At 38.4% G+C, this 19,269-nt stretch overlaps 2 protein-coding genes across 6 annotated transcripts in view; one reads left to right on the forward strand and one right to left on the reverse strand.

The window, feature by feature from the left end:
• Positions 1–19,269, reverse strand: part of tinc (tincar) — a 183,138-nt gene that overhangs the window by 110,051 nt on the left and 53,818 nt on the right. For 2 of the 5 annotated variants that reach the window (XM_065350866.1, XM_065350869.1), the window contains one exon: positions 3,433–3,503. The exons of 1 other annotated variant lie outside the window; for it this stretch is intronic. The gene's annotated coding sequence lies outside the window, so the exon portion shown is untranslated. Of the gene's footprint in view, positions 1–539; positions 559–3,428; positions 3,504–19,269 lie in introns of those variants that run through there. 2 more of the 5 variants (XM_065350868.1, XM_065350870.1) reach the window with 2 other exon arrangements.
• LOC135834091 (uncharacterized) lies at positions 11,828–16,855 on the forward strand. The gene is made up of 4 exons (XM_065347928.1): positions 11,828–14,168; positions 14,268–14,332; positions 14,418–16,540; positions 16,660–16,855. Exons 1-4 carry the CDS (start codon positions 11,828–11,830, stop codon positions 16,853–16,855), a joined length of 4,725 nt encoding a protein of 1,574 aa, XP_065204000.1.

The following is a 19,269-nucleotide window of genomic DNA, read 5'->3' on the forward strand; positions in this document are numbered from 1 at the left end:
AATTTTTTTTGGGGGGGTCCGGGTTTCAGGGCTTGGGCTTTCAAGCAAAAATTTATCAGGTCTTGAGCTTGGATTCAGGCCGGGAAATTTTTGGGTTTGGGTTTCAGGGCTTGGTGTTCATGGCTTGAATGAAGTGTTCAGTGTTTTCAGGGGCTCGAAATTTCAATTTTGATGAAGAATTAAAGTAAAGTCTAATTGGATGTTCTGTTTAAAAAAAAAAAAAAAACATTTCAAGAGCAGATTCCGAATTTTAGGATATTTGTTGCCTAATTTGAAAGTAGACTGGCAGAGAACTTGAATTTACATTGGTCTGATGGGGATTTTATCAATTTGCTTAATCCTCTATGTAGTTCCAGCTCTCAGAATCACAGACTGAATAAATTGGAAATACATGTTCTTTGAGACAGTTTGCACAAACTAGTGTATGCTTTAGCTTTTTACAAAATACTTGAATTCACAGTTTTTTTCTCTTTAAATCAGAATTAAAAATTAAAATTGTTTGGAATTTTTAATTATTTTCCCAATTTTTCAAGTATTACCTATTGTTTATATTTTTTTTTAAGGTTTTAGAGCTTGGACATTCCGGGCTTCAAGGAAGTTACGAGGGCTTCTTCGGGTTTCGGGTACTGGTCCTGGGCCGGGCCTCATCCCTGGAAATTTACCAGAAAATTTAAAATTGATTAATATGTGTTTCGAGAACAGCCCATAATATGTTATTTGATTAGTAAGTTTTAAAAATTGAAATCTCTATTAAATGCATTTTTTTTGAGATTTTATCAATGTCAATAAATGAGTAGGTATAACTTTTTAAACTGCATTCTGCTTATTTCTGCATTTATCTGAGAGATGCATTTCATGCATACTGAACAATTGCAGAAGAATTCGTAACTTTAGAATTCTTTTGCAGAAAATATTCCAATCAATTTCCTCTACGACTTTTCTCACTTGACATCTCACAGATACTGATTTGACACCAGTAATCATCTTAAATCCTATAGATAGGCATACGTTTCAATAAACTCCGCCACTTGAAAAATACATCTCGACTAATTTAAATATAAATTACACGTATTTTCAGCGTGAAGTACCGGAAGTTACTTGATCACCGCGATGTGTACTACAGGAATAAATTGTTAGAGTAAAAAACCCATTGATTGATGATGTGACTATACTCTCGTACACTAACCGAAGACTTGATATAACGTACATCAAGCCATATACTCTCGTATACCAAACCACGTTAACGATAAAGTCTGGAACCATATATCATCATAAGCTTTCACGTCACATCAGTGCTGGCTTTTACGTGTATGCGGAGCTTGCGACGAGAATCTTATTCACCCAAAATCCATAATATGTGTTTTTTTAAGAAACAAAAACGCCCTCTTCGTCGTCTGAGAAGGAAAATTTTCTAATTGAAAAACGTCAACGTCATTTGAATGCGACCAAAGTCTCCTTTCTACCTATATATCGTCGCCTTATACGAACATAGGTAGGATACGAATTGCAGACTATCTCTACCTAGACCCAGTGTATCTGTATACTTTTACTTACTTACACGAAAATATAAATTGGATTTTTTATCTCGAGCCAGTCGAGTCTCATTTCAACGTTACGTTAGGTAAACGTTGCCGTTTGAATATACGAGATATTAGGCTTTGTTGATATTTTTTTCCCGCAGACACTTCGCATCGTCTGCTTAATTAACGAATTTTTGTGTTTATGCGCATTTGAGCTAAAGGACATAACGACCAAACGCGTTGTCATTTGCACACGTGAACCCACAGAAATTACAAAGCTTTGTGCAAATAATTACTTTTCCAAACGTTGTTAAGCTTTCCAGTGTAAATATTTTTTATCGCGATTATATTATTTTCAAAGCCCACAATGGCGCCTTTGATTACCCTTTCGACGTGTAATTTCACATATAAATTCCTTATTCACGTTGAACTCGTCAAACGAATATAAAACCGTTGAAAGAAAATCAGTCCACATAAGTAGAAAATCTGTCGCATCACAATACCAAAATTCGGTATTTAAATATCATTCTCATATAGACTAAGAACAGAAACAGAAACATACCGAATTTTAGGCATACGGCGCCAGTATCTTTCACTATAAATGTTTTTTTCACTTCGTACATACATATTAAACAGAATTTCTTAGTTCATCGTCACACAATTGAGAAAATAGAAAAAATACTGCATCTCTGTTTACTATCACTTCAGTGGCAAGATACACTTACCCTTCTTAGTACTTTCGAGATACATTTCCCACACGACAACATTGTCATATCCAATTAGCGTCGTTTATGAAACGGATATTGACCTTTTAAATACCTATTGTCTATCGTGTCTAGACTAAATTATACGAACGAAAACCAAAACTTCGTCGATGACATGTCATCCTCTTCGATAACACCAATAAAAACGTTCACGCTTCGAATGTCGTGCAAACACACAACACATCGAGAGCTCCATTCTTGTATAAATACGAGTTACAAATTGCGTTAATATTTTCAAATTATAAATTAACGCCTACTTGTTGATCCCTTGCAACGCTGTACAATAATTCTACCATAAAATGGATCTTAATCCGATTATACGCGTGTTTTATTTACCAAAAAAAAATATAATAAAAACGGGAAGCAAAAAACACTCATTAGTACACCTAATGCCAATTCACTGCGAACGTTGTAACGATAAAAAATAATTAAAAATTTACAAAACAGGGTGATTTTCAAATTGTTTACAAAACATTTCCAAACGAAACGAGCGTACGTAATTATGAAAACGTTAAATCAATTATTTTTTCTGAAAATTTCACCGCGTAACAATAAAAATAAAGAATTGTTGGAATTTACTGGTAGCATTAACCATAAAGAACAAGTGAGGTGTATTTTTACCTCATAAAACTTTTAGCAAGCTTTGCGAACTTACAGTCATCATTCAAGATATTCACTTTCGAAAAAAAAAACTTTCGAATAAAAATTCCAAGTCGATTGAAAAAGTTAAGGCAAGTTTTTTTTTACAAACCGAAGACGTTTGAGCTCTATAGCTTGAAGATATTACAAAAGTGGAAAAAAACCAGACTAGACCACAAAATAAAAATAAAATGGAGTTGTTTGGTTAAATTTCTCTAATTTCGTGAAAAACTTTCAAAAATGGAAAGTCTGGATTTGGAATTTCAGGTATTTCAAATCATACACGATTGTACTGTAGCTCTTCATAGGCATGCGCTTGATTTTTTTTATCAAATGTGAGATTTCCGAAATTCTCCACTCCAAAAAATTACTAAAAATGTGCATTACAGAGAGAAATTGAAAATAGGTTAGCTGTAGATAACTTGGAACAAGCATTGAAATGAAACGAATAATCTAGTAATTTAAAAACACCCCCCCCCCCAAAAAAAAAAAGAGGACAACTTACGTACTTTGAGTAGGTGTCTTCGTCGTTGAAAAAAAAATCGTTTCGTTCTTAAATTCCGAAATTATTTCATTATTTCTGAAAAAACAAAGAAGAAAAAACAGAAGCAATTAGAACTAGAAATGCATATAAAGTTTTGTCAGAAGAATGAAAAGCAACATTTACACGCAATACTTATTTTCGAATCATAGGGGACGATTTTTCAAATAATAAAATATTATCAACATTCAAACTGAAAAAATACGTATTACTGTAATTTGATTTCGCAATTTCCAACATCAGCAAAATTAAAAATTAAAACACCAATTACGAGTAAGTACATCACATTGATGTTCCTTCACCCCTCATCAATTCACGTCATTCGTTAAACTCGATATAAAAATAAATACGACATAATCTGATTGAACCCTTTAGATAATTTTCATCTAGCAATCAATAATAACGTTGACATGAGAGTCAAATGAAAATGAAAGATACGCTAATATGTAACATAGAAAGCTATAAAATCATTATAAAAACCCAGTCGTAAGCTCTAAAAATTATAAACCTTATCCTCGTGGGAATCCGCAAAAGATATCTACCGAACGCCCGAAAGATGTACAAGAGAGAAAAAAACTCCGCCAAAGAATTATTTCCTTTATAGAAAAAGACTCTTAAGTAAAACGACCTTTACCAATGTCATAAATCGTAGCATCCTTTCACGAGACTCTTTACCTCTGGAAATTTTAAACCTTACAGCTAAAACGTCTGTTTTTATCTAGCGAAAAATAAATTACACTCGTGTAAGGGTCTTTTACACGTTTAAATCTTATTATTTAATAATGCGTGAAGAAAAACTCGAAAAAGGTCGCCAATACGTTTACCTCAGCTATTAATACCAACGCGTACCATGAGACTAGACACTAGGAAAGTTAAGTTAATAGAATTGCTTCATTTTACGCATCTTTTACTTCCCGTAATATACTGTTTGAACTTCAAACATGATTCATTCTAGTATGACTCACAACATTGCACCCAAGTATCAACAAAAAAACTATACTTATCAAGTAGGTAAGATAAAAAAAATTCAAAGCGGTCGAGAGAGTTTCGCAATGAAATTTTCATTCGTGTAATATGCCCCTCGTGTAGCATAAGATAACATTCACAGTTCATAAAGAGAAAGAGAGAAAAAAAAGGTGCGTAAGGTCATTAACGTAAGTTTATCATTTCTAAAGTTGGATTCCTTTATAACTCGAGAAGCATACTGTGAGAAGGAATTATCTTCTACAAAACACACCCAACGTCCTTCATCGTTTCGTAGTTCGAATTTCATTGCGTAGCCATGCTTCTGCCTTTATCCATAAAAAGTGTGAAAAAAAAACTTTTACAGCATCTTAAAGACTAAACCTACGTGTACGATAACATATCAAGGGAAAAGAAAATTCGACGTTATATGGCGAACATAATTCAGCAGTAGCTCGACTTCTATTCCAGTCAGGAAATTAATTTGCTCGTAAGTCGTAATTAATGGCAAGTGTTGAAAAGCGAAAATAATGAAAGCCTTTCGAGAAGAAGTTTTAAGTAAATATTTGCCATTTTATCCACATAGTAATACACGTTTACTAGCATATTCGAAAGAAATATTTTCATATCACCGAACGTAGCGTTTATATAATAAGTTGGCAAGTATGTCAAAAATGCTCATCACTCTTTCGGTGTGTTCATTAACCTCACCAATATCGAGCAGCGTGTCAACTGAGTACATAAATTCTGAATGCAAAATTTTTTATGTTTTTTTCATGCTTTCTGTACTTTTTGTTTTGAATTTTATTTTTTTATTAAAAATTTTTTTGGAGATTACTCAACAGTCAACTTTTTTGAAGCTGGAAGTTTTAAATGATCTAAACTTTGAAAAAAAACTCTCAATTTGTGTTTTTCGAGAGAAAAATCAACACTACGTAAAGATCATATTCTTACAGGGCTTTTTTTGTGGGGAGACGCAGAGAAAAAAAAGTTTGAAAATATCAAAAAATTGCCATAAAAACTAAAAAAAAATAAAATAATTTGAAAAGAATGAAAAAAAAATTTAGTACCTTTTTCAAAAAAATTTTGGTCTACCATTGAATATCTTCGACCCTTTTACGACGAAAATTGAATGAAAATTTGGAAATTGCTCTAAATCTATAATTTAGCATTCAAGTTTGTACCTTCGGCGAGATTTTTGAGTTCTTCAGAATTTTAAAATTTTCCCCTTATCTATGCCAAAATTCATTCTACAGTGATTCATCATTCGTTCGCGAACGATTTTTTTGATCCGAACGAATCATTCGCGAACGAAATCGTTCACGAGTTATAATGATAGGTTAAAGAATCTTTTGTTTAATCTTGTTGTGTATTACCTGATTTTATTTCCAACTTATTAATTCGTTCTCGATCTCGAATAATTCAAATCGTTCGTGAACGAATTGAATCCAGTTGTTGGCGATAGCACTAAAACTTTCAACTTTTGTTGAGTTATCCCAGCTAAATTTCATTTTCCAGTAATTAATTCGTTCGCGAACGATTTTTGAACCTCCAGCAGATTTTTGGATTCCCCATGCACTTTTCGAAAAAACGGTGTAAATGGAGCCAAAATGAAATTCGGCACCTATAAACTCAAATTTCTGATCTTTGTGACCCTTTCGATCAATTTAGGCACATTTTTTCGAAAAATTGAAGTGCTTGTTCAAATCTAAAATAGGGGAGGAGGAGTGGTGAAAGATGGGGATTTTCAACTACAATTTAGCGTTCCCCTCCCCCCCAGGAAGAAAATACATACATACATATACATACATAAAAAAATACATTTTTCTAATTTTCACTTTGTAAAAGTTTTTTTCAATTGGAAATATTTTTAGTAAGGTGAGGGGGAGGAATTTTCCAAAAAAAATCTTCAATTTTCTGACGTTTTCTCAAAATATTGTATGTGCCTATTTTTTTAAAAAATTGTTCACTTACGTGTACTCAAAAATGGGACTTTTCAAGAGGCACTCTCCGATTTGAACGAAACCAAGCTTGATCAAACGAGCATGTTTAAAACTTTTCCATGACCAAAATTTCAGGCCCCAAAGTTCATTTTTGGCGAACTTTTGAAAATTTTAAAAATTCAAAAAAGCTGTTTTCGGGGCGATTTTTGAACTTTTTTATGAAATACAATTTTTTGAGTAAAGTGAACCAACTTTAGGACCTATAACTTTGGATCGTCAAAAATTCACTTTTGAACTGGGACTCCTGGAATTTCGCGATAAACAACTAAAACGATTGCGAGAGTGCCCAATAAGCACCGATCAAAGTTATATGGGTTTTAATGTTCATTTTTGGCTTCTCCAGAGTGATTTAAATTTTCTGGAGAAAATTGTAAAATCGCTGGAGGCTCCAGAACAGCCTAAAAGTAGCTATTGTTTATTTATGTGGAAGTTGAACTGAAGGAATTACTTACACACTCATATTGGTTCACTTTGCTAAAAAAATCATATTTCATAGAAATGTTGAAAAATTGTCCTTAAAACAATTTTTTTATAACTTTTAAATTTTCGAAAATTCGCCAAAAATCCAAAAATGAATTTTAGTACCTGAAATTTTGGTTACAGAAGTTTCTGGACAATCATGATCTTTCGATATGTAACTTGGTTTTGTCCAAGTTATATGTAGTTTTTAATCGTCTTTCCCTGAAACAATTTCTTGATATTTGTACGAAAATAGAGAAAGTATACACTATACAATCATCTGTGTTTTGTATTTTTTTTAAATCACCCCCTCTACCTCCTTTCTGCCACCCCAAAAACATTGAGAAGGAAAGGGAAAATGCTAAAAAAAATCATACTTTTTAAAATCTATAATTTTAAAACTTTCTTTACTTTTACGTTTATAATTTTCGAAAATTTTGTTCTTTTGCACAAAATATCAACGATATTTCGTACTTTTTACAACTCTATAAGCTCCCTCTTCCGCCCTGGAAGTTTTCCGGATATCGTAAAATTTCTTCGACTAACGAATCAATTTAAAAACAACCCCGTTCTCGATACCATTGTTGTTTTTACATTTTTCTCCCTCTTTTTAGCCATGGTCGATGCCTGTGCTACGCTGCCGGTCTTGAAAAACACATCGAAAAGATATTAAACTTTTGGAAAACGAGTTCAATTTTCCGATCTGCGTCGTGTTTCCTCGTAATTATTTTCGGATAAAAGGAGTTTTCAGCATCGCTTATTCTATTGATACGAAAGACTCTTATCACCGCGCGACATCTAGCTGGATGAATTTTTTCAACCTGTCGGCTTTTAATATCGTTTCCTCGGCTGCGCCGCCTGCCCTTCTTTCTCATTCTTCTGGCAGTTCTCTTATATTCCAACACCTAATTGAAAATTACTCTTTATCCAATCTTCACCCAGTAGTGACTAGGCTTATCGTACCAATTTCCTTCTTTTCCGGGTTTCATTTAACCTTTTGAAAATCGTATTTTGATCGTCGTGGTTTAAACGTCGTCGTCTTCGTCGTCGTTGACGAGTTTCTTTTCACGTAGATTTTTTTCACTCTCTCTTCAACTTTTCTTAATACTTTAGATGAGGATTTTGGCGCGAGGAAATTACTTCGACATAATTCAGTCGATTTGACTAATACGTCAAATTCGTCGACTGGGTCGCGACCGATTTATGAGTTTGAAAATTTTATAGCACCCTGGGCCTTATGCCTTATCAATTGGCCATAAAGAACGCGTTCTTTGAATGCCAACGAAGATACGTATATTATGTTGGTGATTCTCGTACTTATACTTATATACGACGTTATAAACAAAGAAACATATTAATAACCCTTCAAATCATTAAACATTTACGATGACTAAGACGACAAAAAGAAAAATGACTAGAACGCAGGAAATGAGAGTAAGTTGGAACGCTGCCGATAGTGTCACCATACCGATTAATATACTTACCAGTACTACGTATAAACTCCAGTTACATAAAACCTATAAATGAAAAGTAGGCCAACTTTATTCTCTTTGAGTAACCAACAAAAATGTAGGTAACACCGAGAAGCTGCAATGCTCGTATATAGTACTTTGGTGATAAAATCCTAACGTTGAGCATTATTCGTCGTCGTTTTTCTATATTGGATAAATCGAGCGTAAAATGTGTTGCAAATCGAGTTTAAAATTCGTCCAAAGATGAAAAATAATACCAAGGCATTTTTTTCTTAGAATTTTTTTCGTTTTTCGAGTATTATTCGATTTACCTGCCAGTTGGAAAAATTTCAGTTCACTGTATCGTAAAAAAGAAGCATTCCATCTTCTTGTATTTTTTAAATAAATTCCGTTACGAGATATTTCGGAGGCTTAAAAAAGTTTATTTTTCTCGTCAAGTACACAAACCACTCTTCTTCGTCATTTTCTGTTTAAATTTCAACGTTTATTTCTTCAAAGTTTCCTTTCTTCTATAAGTAACTCTCATTTCATACTAAATTTTCACAATGTAAATTTTTCAAATAAGTTAAGGTAAATGTTTATTTAAAAGAAAAAATAAGTACCTAGTTTGTCTGGGCACAATAAGGAAAATTTCAAAATGTGTTATTATTTCGTTGTTGACATCGTTGAACAACTTCCATCTCTTGAAGTGACTTTTTTCGATACGACGTTCATCCCTCTTGAAACATACCTACTTTTTATTTTGGGATACCATTTCTTTGCAAAACTGAATTTCAAACCAAAACCGATCGAAAATTAGACAATAAAATGTTTTTATTAGTTTTATTTCAATATTATGTACTAAACTTATCCAGTTGTTCATTAGGTAATTAACACACAGAATGTTCAATTCCTCATTATGAGAGTTCGAGAAAAATTTTGAAACATGTTGACAAAATTTTTCAAAAATTGAAAACTATTGAAATGGAAGTGATTTACTTATTACATAAATATTGTCTTCCAAAAAAAACTATCTTTCTCAAAATACTAACAAAGAAGATATCTCAACATTCTCAACTAATAGAAAAATTGTTAAACTAGACAAAACCGAATTAAAAACGCATGCAAAAATTTCAGAAGCAATTGGGTCAAAAATGCAAAAAAAATCAAAATTGATCAATAAAAACTGAAATTTAGTACGTGACCTATTTGCCACCCCCCCCCCCCATTAATTGGAAATGATTTTGAACCCGTTTGAGCGATTTAGAGCCACCAAAATATTTTTTTGAAGTTTTCCACTGACGTTGAAAAGCAGTTTAGGTAGGTACTTTATAGTTTATATTCCAATTTCAACATGCTGATTCAATTGAAGGTCCACTCCAATTTTTTTTGTAAGTTTCTTATGTTGAGACGGAAAAAAATTATCACCTTTGGCGTTAAAACCTACCTTGGTGCAGGTGAGGCAGCTCTTTTTTTTTTAAATTGAAATCTGGTCATCATGCACATATTTTGGAGGCTAAATTGCTTGAGATTGCTCCAACTAAGAAAACAATCTGCTTGTGGTGTTTTACGGTAAGTATGTATTTAATTGGACAGTAGTTTCAAAAATATCTGTTTGCCACAAATTTAAAAAGTTCAAAGTTGAGCTTCGCTCAAAAGCTCAGTTTTAAAAAGCTTGCCAAATGCCAAATTTTAGAGCTAAGTATAATTTAAAAACTTGTGGGAAAAATTCAAGAAGTATATACTTTAGAAATATTTATAGCTAATGAACTTCTCATGATGGGATTCCGAAAACCATCGGGAGGGGGGGAGGTGCAAAGCTCCCCAATTTCGGTAAAGAAGTTAAAAAATGTGAAATATTGAGTGACATACTTATCGTTTCATATGTTTTCAAGAGCACTTAATACGAGTATGAAGTCATTTTATTGATCAAGCCCTCCTCCCCCCCCCCCATTGACCGTTCATTCCAGCAATCTCATGAAAATTACAAAAATCGTGTGACACATGGATGATTCCACCTCAATTCGACTAACGTTTTTGAGTCATGTCCTTCGATTTCGCTCAAATTTTTTTTACAATATCTACGCGCCCAATAAGTAAGAAACCCGCAATCAGTTTGGTCTCAGCCCCTTCAGGGGGCGAGAGGAGGGAGGGCTTCAATTATTTGCACATTGTCTCAAGGTACTAAACTTCAGCAGCGTATGCCTCCAAAGCTATGATACTTTGATCAAAACTGATTTCACAGTTCGAAAGGGCATTGCACCTTAAACTTTTCAAGTATTTTCAAATTGAAAGTTCAAATTTCAAAATGGCGCTGTAAGTCGGGGGCTATCATGTGGAATTCTGAAGATGTACCTTTTGATGCTTTTTCGAAATATTCAATTTTCGAGTTGGGATTTTTTAATGGAGGGGAAGCACGGAGCACCCCCCCTTCTACAAATTTGAGGAAAACTTTCAAAAAAAAACCTGGGGCATGTGATACATCGAATTGTATGTTTTTGGTGACGCTGAACACGAATATGACGTCAGATTTTTTATTGGACCTCATCCACGACCCCCAGCACCTCCCCAAAGGGAGTAAAAGTCAAAAAAATGGTTTCATTCGTGTGACACATGAAATAGTAAGTTTTCGATATCGCTGAACACGAATATAGCCTTAGTTTTTCAAACTGACCTCACCAATGGCCCCCAGAACCTCCCCAAATAGGTGAAAGTCCATTCATATTATGGGGTCCAATCAAAAATCTGACGTCATATTCGTGTTCAGCGTCACAAAAAACATACTATTCCATGTGTCGCACGAAAAAACACTTTTTTGAACTTTTACCCCATTTTTTGGTCAAAAAGATAAGAAACCGGATAGGTCTGGATTTTTCAACAAAAAAAAATTCTCAGCGGTATTTCTCAATTTCTCACCCCATTGTGGAGTAATTTCCTCACCCGTGGGGCTATTAGTGAAGAGCTGGCTCAATCAGTATTGTCATGAATTTAAAAAATAGGTCACAAGCATGCTTTACGACGACGTAATAATTATACCAATTTGTCGTTTCAATAGATCTATATCATTATGTTGATATTCGATTCTCCGATAAAAAAAAATAAAAAGTTGATGTTCGGACCTACCTGTTCGACCTACTCGTTTTAGCCATTCGATGTGTTGGCTACTGATCGATGCCGCGGCTCTTCCCGGCACATTTACGTGTATTTTTCGTTCTTAGTGTTAGTAATGATAAAATTTCCGATTCAAGATGTAATTAGGTAATTATGTCGCTATTTTTATTAATTAAAAGGTTAAAATCGATCGTTTCGAGTTATTAATGCGTTCTAGTACCTTCGAAGATTCTATTCTCTTCTAATTGAGTTTAAATTATGCGATTTTCGAGTAAGGAAGATTCTACTATCTTCATTATGGTGACCTCGCGACGTGATTAAAAGCAACATTTCCAGTTCCGATACCAGGTACTTTACTCAGTGTTTATACTCAACTATGGCTCCTCCAGCTCGTCAAACCGCTGAAGGTGTTCGAAGACTCCGAGACAATACGAAAGCAACTCTACTTGCTCATCAGACATGGGCTCAAAGCGCCTCGGAGAAATCTACAAGGGAGATACAAAGACGAATTCAGCAGATCGACGCAAAGTATGCTGAGATTACAGCACTCAACGATGAGTTATTACTGTTAGACGCGGATGAAACAAGTGAGTTTATTATCGAGATGGAAGCGATTTATCTCGAATTAATATCCAAATTAGAAACTATACTAGATGGTCGTGTGACAAATGATGTAGAGAATAATTCCGCTATGGGCTCTGAGTACCGTAGTTGTCACGACGATGCGCCAACCGTTCGCCTGCCAAAACGCAATCTACCACAGTTCAGTGATAAGACCGAAGATTGGCCAAGCTTTTACCAACGGTTTACATCCAGTTTACGCTCCTCCAGGCTTACAGATTTTGATCGTTTCGAATACTTGCTAGATTGTGTTAAAGGTGAGGCTTACGATTTAATCAAAGGAATACCTTTACTTGAAGAAAACTACCAGTCAGCAATCAAGGTTCTACGCAAACGCTTCGAGAATAGACGCCTGAATCTACGCCTGTTCCTGAACAAGTTGTTCCAGTTACCTTCTGCAGCAGACAGTGATCCGGATTCTCTTCGTAAGCTGATTACTACTATCACCTGTACGGTTCGTGCTCTCGAGAACATGGATTTTAAGCTCGACCTACTCTCCAGCGAATTAATCAGCCAGCTTGTCGTTACGAAACTCGATAAGCGTACCCGTGAGCTTTGGGAAATGACCTTGAGCGAAGAGTTAGCCAAAGCGAACAAAACCGAAGAGGAGCCAGACGACAATAAACCTAGCTCGTATACCCAGTTGATGGAATTCTTAGAACTCAGACTACGTGTGCTCTCCTCTGTTTTCATTGGCGATCGTCCGAAGAAAGAATCGAGCGAGGTGAAATCTCAACGTACTCGTACTGCAGCGTTAGTTACTACTACCACAACAGCCAACGGAACGCCGAATACGCCACCTCCGAATTCAGCTGGTTCACCCCAGACTACAGCAGCTCCTCGTTCCTGCCCGTGTTGCAACCAGATACATCCGTTGTACCAGTGTGCCAACTTCAAAGCTCTCAGTATTGCAGATCGCTACAAAAAGGTTCGAGATGAACGATTGTGCGTGAACTGCTTCTCAAAGGGTCATTACGCAGCCCAATGTCGTTCGATTCACTGTCGGCAGTGCAACAAGCTCCATCATACGTTACTACACTCAGAGTCTACCGTCGACCCGCTGAAGCCTCCGCCTACTGATCCGTCATCCGGTACCAGACCTCAACCGAATGCAGGTCCTCAGCCAGATCCGAAGGTTGTAGTCACGGTAGTATCGAGGCGACGCACCGGCGGCGGCGTGTTACTTGCAACTGCAATCGTAACGGCGAAATCAGCGCACAGTTCGTGTGAGGCGACAATTCTGCTTGACGGCGCATCGCACACTTCCTTCGTTACAACACGACTTCAGAAACAGCTCAACTTACCTACTTCACCGTTCAATGTGACGATCAGCGGTATTGGCAGCGCTGCAGCGAATTCCAGTCTACGTACCAAGGTGCAACTTTCTGCGCGTGATTCATCATTCTCCATCGACCTCTCAGCGTTAGTGATTGATCGAATTACGGAGCCCCTTCCCTGCGACGCATTCACCATTCCTCCAGAATGGCAGGTGGAAGGTATAAGGCTCGCCGATCCGAAGTTTAACGAACCCAAAGAGATTGACATACTAATTGGAGCAGACACGATATACGATATACTACAACCAGAATTTCTACGTCGACCGAATCTACCTGTGTTGCAGAGCTCTCGGTTTGGTTGGTTGTTAGCCGGCCCGTATTCAGCACCCAGTTTACCTACACGTGTACATTGCTGCAAGGCAACAGTTACCTCCGAAGAACTGCACGCTATAACACAATTTCTCGACGCTGACGGTCCACCACGCGACACCGACAAACAAACTTCCGATGAACGAGAGTGCGAGCGCATTTTCGATGAAACCTACCAACGTGACGAGACCGGACGCTTCATCGTTGCACTCCCACGTCGCCCAGGGTTGACAGTTGGTGAATCGCGTAACCAGGCAGTTGCTCAGCTACGACGCACTCGCATCGATGACCAGTACCAGCAGTTTATGACGGAGTACGAAGATCTCGGTCATATGACGCGATGCGCTCCTCCAACTCCAGATCAAGAAGTATACTACCTACCGCATCATGCAGTATACCACAACGGTAAAATTCGAGTGGTATTCAACGCCTCTGCGCCATCCAGTAATGGTCTGTCCCTCAACGACATCATCTATGTGGGACCGACACTACAGCCAAAGCTTGCGACAATCATAACGAGATTTCGAACACACGAATTTGCGTTCACAGGCGATGTCATCAAGCTCTACCGACAGATTCTCCGTGCGATGATACACAGAGACCTACAACGAATTGTAATGTTCATCGATGGTCAGCTTGTTGACTGTAACTTACGGAGAGGGTTGCGCACCCTATGACGCGACGAGATGCCTCATGCAGCTTGCCAGCGACGGCGAAGCCGATTTCCCAGCTGCTGCTGAAGTTCTCCGACGCGAAACATACATGGATGACAGCACATCAGGCGCCGACACAATTGAAGCGGCTCAACAACTTCGAGACGACCTCGTTTCTCTACTCAAGACTGCTGGGATGGAATTTTCGCCATCGAAATGGCGCGCGAACCATCCGGCATTACAGCTTCCTAGCTCCGAACCCATCGATCCTAAGATTCAAGCGCGTGGCAACGTACTCGGTATCGAATGGGACACAGCCGCTGACACGTTCCTGTTTTCGAATCTTGCTGATTTGAAGTCGCCAGAAACTCCGTTTACTCGACGAACTGCGCTTTCGTTAGTAGCGAAGATATTCGACCCATTGGGGTGGCTGTCTCCACTCACCGTTACCGGAAAGTTACTAATCCAGGAGTTGTGGTTAGAGAAGGCGGATTGGGACGACCAGATCTCGCCTAGCATGCAGCCACGTTTCAACGAATTTGTTTCGAAGATCCCAGTTCTTGCCGACATCAGTATCTATCGTTATCTCGGCACCGGCGACGTCAAACTTATGCAATACGAAGTGCATGGGTTCTCTGATGCAAGTAAACAAGCGTTCGCTGCGTGCGTCTACATTCGACAAGTTAACGGACCTGATGTTACCATCAGATTAGTACAAGCGAAGACACGTGTTGCGCCACGTACCACCGCACGTACTATTCCTCAGCTGGAGCTGTGCGCCGCTCTTCTTCTTGTCGAATTACTGAAGGAGGTATGCAGCGCACTCGACTACCCCATCAATCGATGCAAGTTATACACAGATTCGACAATCGTACTCGCTTACCTGGCAAAGGATGCCGGTCATTGGAAGCCGTTCGAGGCCAACCGTGTGCGAAAAATCACCGAAGTTGTCTCAGTGGACCAGTGGCGACATATCCCAGGAGAACTAAATCCTGCAGATTTAGCAACCCGTGACGACTCCTTCGAAAAGTTCCTCGCCAACCAACAGCTGTGGTTGTGCGGTCCCGAGTTCCTACATCAGATCGAAGATTCCAGCGGCCTAGTCCGCTCAGTTGATAATATTGATCCAGATTTCGTAGTCCTAACCACCAGAGTTGCTGTCAACCCTCAACCAGTTTCCCTGGTGGAATTCAACTTCGTTTTACATCGTACGTCTCAGCTGTGCCGACTCAAGCGTACAATTGGCCACATTGTTCGTCTTGGTCAGCGAATTCGTGCCCAGAGTCAAGGCCTACCGGAGCCCACTGGTGCACTGACAGCAGCTGAACTTAGTCAAGCCTTCGACTGGCTCATCCGAGTAGCACAGGCTTCCTCCTTTCCAGCCGAAATTCGTGCACTACAGCAGAGTAAGCCAGTTCCGAAGAAAAGCTCTCTAGTATCGTTGACTCCGTTCCTCGACAACAATGGCGTGCTGCGAGTTGGTGGTCGACTTGCTAACGCTGCACTACCCTTTCATCAGAAACATCCGATACTGTTACACGCTACGAGTCGCCTAGCTACTTTAATCATACGCGACACGCATCACCGCTATTTTCATGCTGGAGAAAGATTCATCTTGAATTTTCTACGCTCTCGATACTGGTTCAATGGGAACTTGTCTAACGCCATCAAGAAGTGCGTCCATACCTGCGCTCGCTGTATTCGATTTGCCATACGACGACCAGAGATGCCACTGATGGGAGATCTACCAGCGGTGCGCGTCAACGTATCCTTACCCTTCAACGACGTCGGTATCGATTATGCCGGACCTATCTCGACTCGAGGCAAGGCATGCACTGCTCGTGGCCCTGCGCTCACTGTTAAATCATACTTTGCTATCTTTGTGTGCATGACAACGAAGGCTGTCCATCTCGAAGTTGTGTCAGAGTTGACTACGGACGCCTTCATCGCTACCTTACGACGATTTGCCGCCAGACGCGGTTTTCCACAATCCATTACATCTGATAACGGCACAAACTTTGTCGGTGCGGATGCCGAATTCCAGAAATGGATTGCTCGACTTGCCAAGGACGAAGCTGTACAGAATTTCAGCGCTGACAACGGTTTCCGCTGGGTTTTCAACCCCCCTTCAGCTCCGCACATGGGCGGATTATACGAAGCGGCCGTGAAGTCAGCAAAGTACCACTTCAAGCGCGTCGTTGGGACGCAGCTGCTGACGTTCGAAGAACTTACTACCCTGTTGGCGCAGATTGAGTCGATTCTTAACTCGAGACCAATTGCGCCCTTAGCTCCGTCTGGTGCTGGAATCGAAGCACTTACCCCAGCGCATTTCCTGATTGGGCGCTCGCTCCTTTCCGCTCCTGGCGAATACACCGAACCTACTCGACTGAACTTTACCCAGCGCTGGCATCTCCTCCAGCAACTAAGGAATTCGTTCTGGCCAAAATGGAGCAAGGAATATCTACGAGTACTCCAGAGACGTAACAAGTGGACCAATGTCTCCACCAGGCCATTCCAGATTGGCGACATCGTGTTAATTGCCGACGAAACTTCCACTCCGTTATCGTGGCCTCTTGGCCAAATTACTCGAATTTTTCCCGGTGCTGATGGTCGCCCCCCCGGGTCGTTGACCTTCGTACTCGCAACAGTTCAATACTTAGACGACCAGTTTCGAAATTGGTCCTACTCGTTGATCAAGCCGACTTGGATGATCATCCGGCTCTTTCGGGCCCAGCCTCCATGGACCCGACGGCGGCGGGATGTTGATATTCGATTCTCCGATAAAAAAAAAATAAAAAGTTGATGTTTCGGACCTACCTGTTCGACCTACTCGTTTTAGCCATTCGATGTGTTGGCTACTGATCGATGCCGCGGCTCTTCCCGGCACATTTACGTGTATTTTTCGTTCTTAGTGTTAGTAATGATAAAATTTCCGATTCAAGATGTAATTAGGTAATTATGTCGCTATTTTTATTAATTAAAAGGTTAAAATCGATCGTTTCGAGTTATTAATGCGTTCTAGTACCTTCGAAGATTCTATTCTCTTCTAATTGAGTTTAAATTATGCGATTTTCGAGTAAGGAAGATTCTACTATCTTCACATTATTCCAATTTGATAACGAAAAAAAAAATAAAATAAAATATAAGCGATACCTTTAATCTGAAAAAAAATATTAGGTATGCCAACATTCACAATTAATTACATCGTATATAAAACGAACACCCTCGTCGTATAGGTCTCCAGATACCATCATAATAACACGATACAGGTAGGTAATAATTAAGCGATACACATAAAAAAGGCAATTAACATCTTGCCATCGTGCTTATTAAAACCTGCGATACAAAACCAAGTCGAAGAAAAACTTCACAGCACATAGCGTTCTAAGTAAGTAAGTCTTGACTAACAACAATCGAACTAAAAACATCGCATCATTACGTTAGAAAAATAAAAGCAATTGTTATCTAAATGAACTACCGTTCTTGCTTGAAAGGAATTCACATCTTGTAGAAGTTACACTATACTACGAATAAGGTTTCAGGGTTAAATTCTTATAACACACGGAATTACAACGCTTTTGTCATCAAAACAGAGGCGAAAAAATACGCCAAACAAAAAAGACTCTAACTCGGTACACCTAGACAATTTGTGAAAACAATATGCTCTACAAATTCCACGCTGCTGGAGGAAATAAATCACGTTGCAGTAGTTGCAGGAAGGGCGATATTCTCGCCCGTAATTATTCACGCTTCGTACGATAATTCCACGTATATCTACGACAGATAGGTACTCGTAGATGTAGGTATTATACGAGTGCAACACCGCAAAAATTCACTTTATCCCAGCCCCCAGACTGGATTAAAATTTCCAAACCGCAATTTGCATTTGTCACTACGTATAAACCCGAGCGAAATTTCACTTTTATCGTGAAATTCGTCGACACCTTTTCGATTACTTTAATAAAAGCGAATTACTCGTTTAAATGAAACGATTCTGTTTCCTTTGCGCAATTTCGCCGTCGAAGGCTATATAATGAAAAAAAAAGCGAAGAAAAAAACCCGACTCGTAGCGGACAACCCTATTTTTGAATTTTAAAAGCGCAATTCAGCTTGTATCGTGTTTTTTTTATGCAAGGTTACAGCACCTTATTTTATTAGCTATACAATCTCGTCGTCTCGAGAATGCAAACCCTTAGTACGAATTTTCTTTCTAACACGCGGCAAATTTGTAAAGTTTTTCTTTTTTATGAAAATAACATTTTTTTTCTTCTTCTTTGTTTTCCCTGTTATTTTTTTCCCTTCGATGCAACACGACGACGAAGGCAAGGCTAAGGCGAAAATATAAATATAAAAAAGCCAACCTTTGAGATTGCCGCCCACGTTCGTCTCCAGTATAAGGAACGTAAACATACTTTTCATATTAATGAAGAGGTTTCATCGGTTCAACATTTTCACCACGACCGAGGGATTGTTTTATGAAAACATCCACTAAAAAGAAAGCTCACCTATTGACGCGATTTTGCTTTTACACGATAACGACTTCGCGACACGTTTTCCAAATAATTTCCGCGTTAAGTATTTAAAAATTCATTTTACCGTCGAAACTTTCCCTCTCCTCGTTTGTTTCCTTACTCCGCTAATTTGGTTTGTTTTTATTATTTGACATTTTACACTCGAATCGACCTATAACGTCGCGTGAAATTTGCCAAGCCAATAAAATCGTCAACTTCGGTGCCGTCGAACTTGTGCAAATCGTTAAACAAACCGTACAATATTGCAAAATGAGAAAAAAACAAATCAGAAACGCTCTAGTTATTTAACACGAATTCGTACCACATTATTGAGTAAAATTCAAGATGTAAGTGCGTATACAGTACACAGGGTCTGAAGAAGGAAAA

The sequence above is a fragment of the Planococcus citri genome, chromosome 2, assembly GCF_950023065.1.
Source record: "Planococcus citri chromosome 2, ihPlaCitr1.1, whole genome shotgun sequence".
Lineage (NCBI taxonomy): Eukaryota > Metazoa > Arthropoda > Insecta > Hemiptera > Pseudococcidae > Planococcus > Planococcus citri.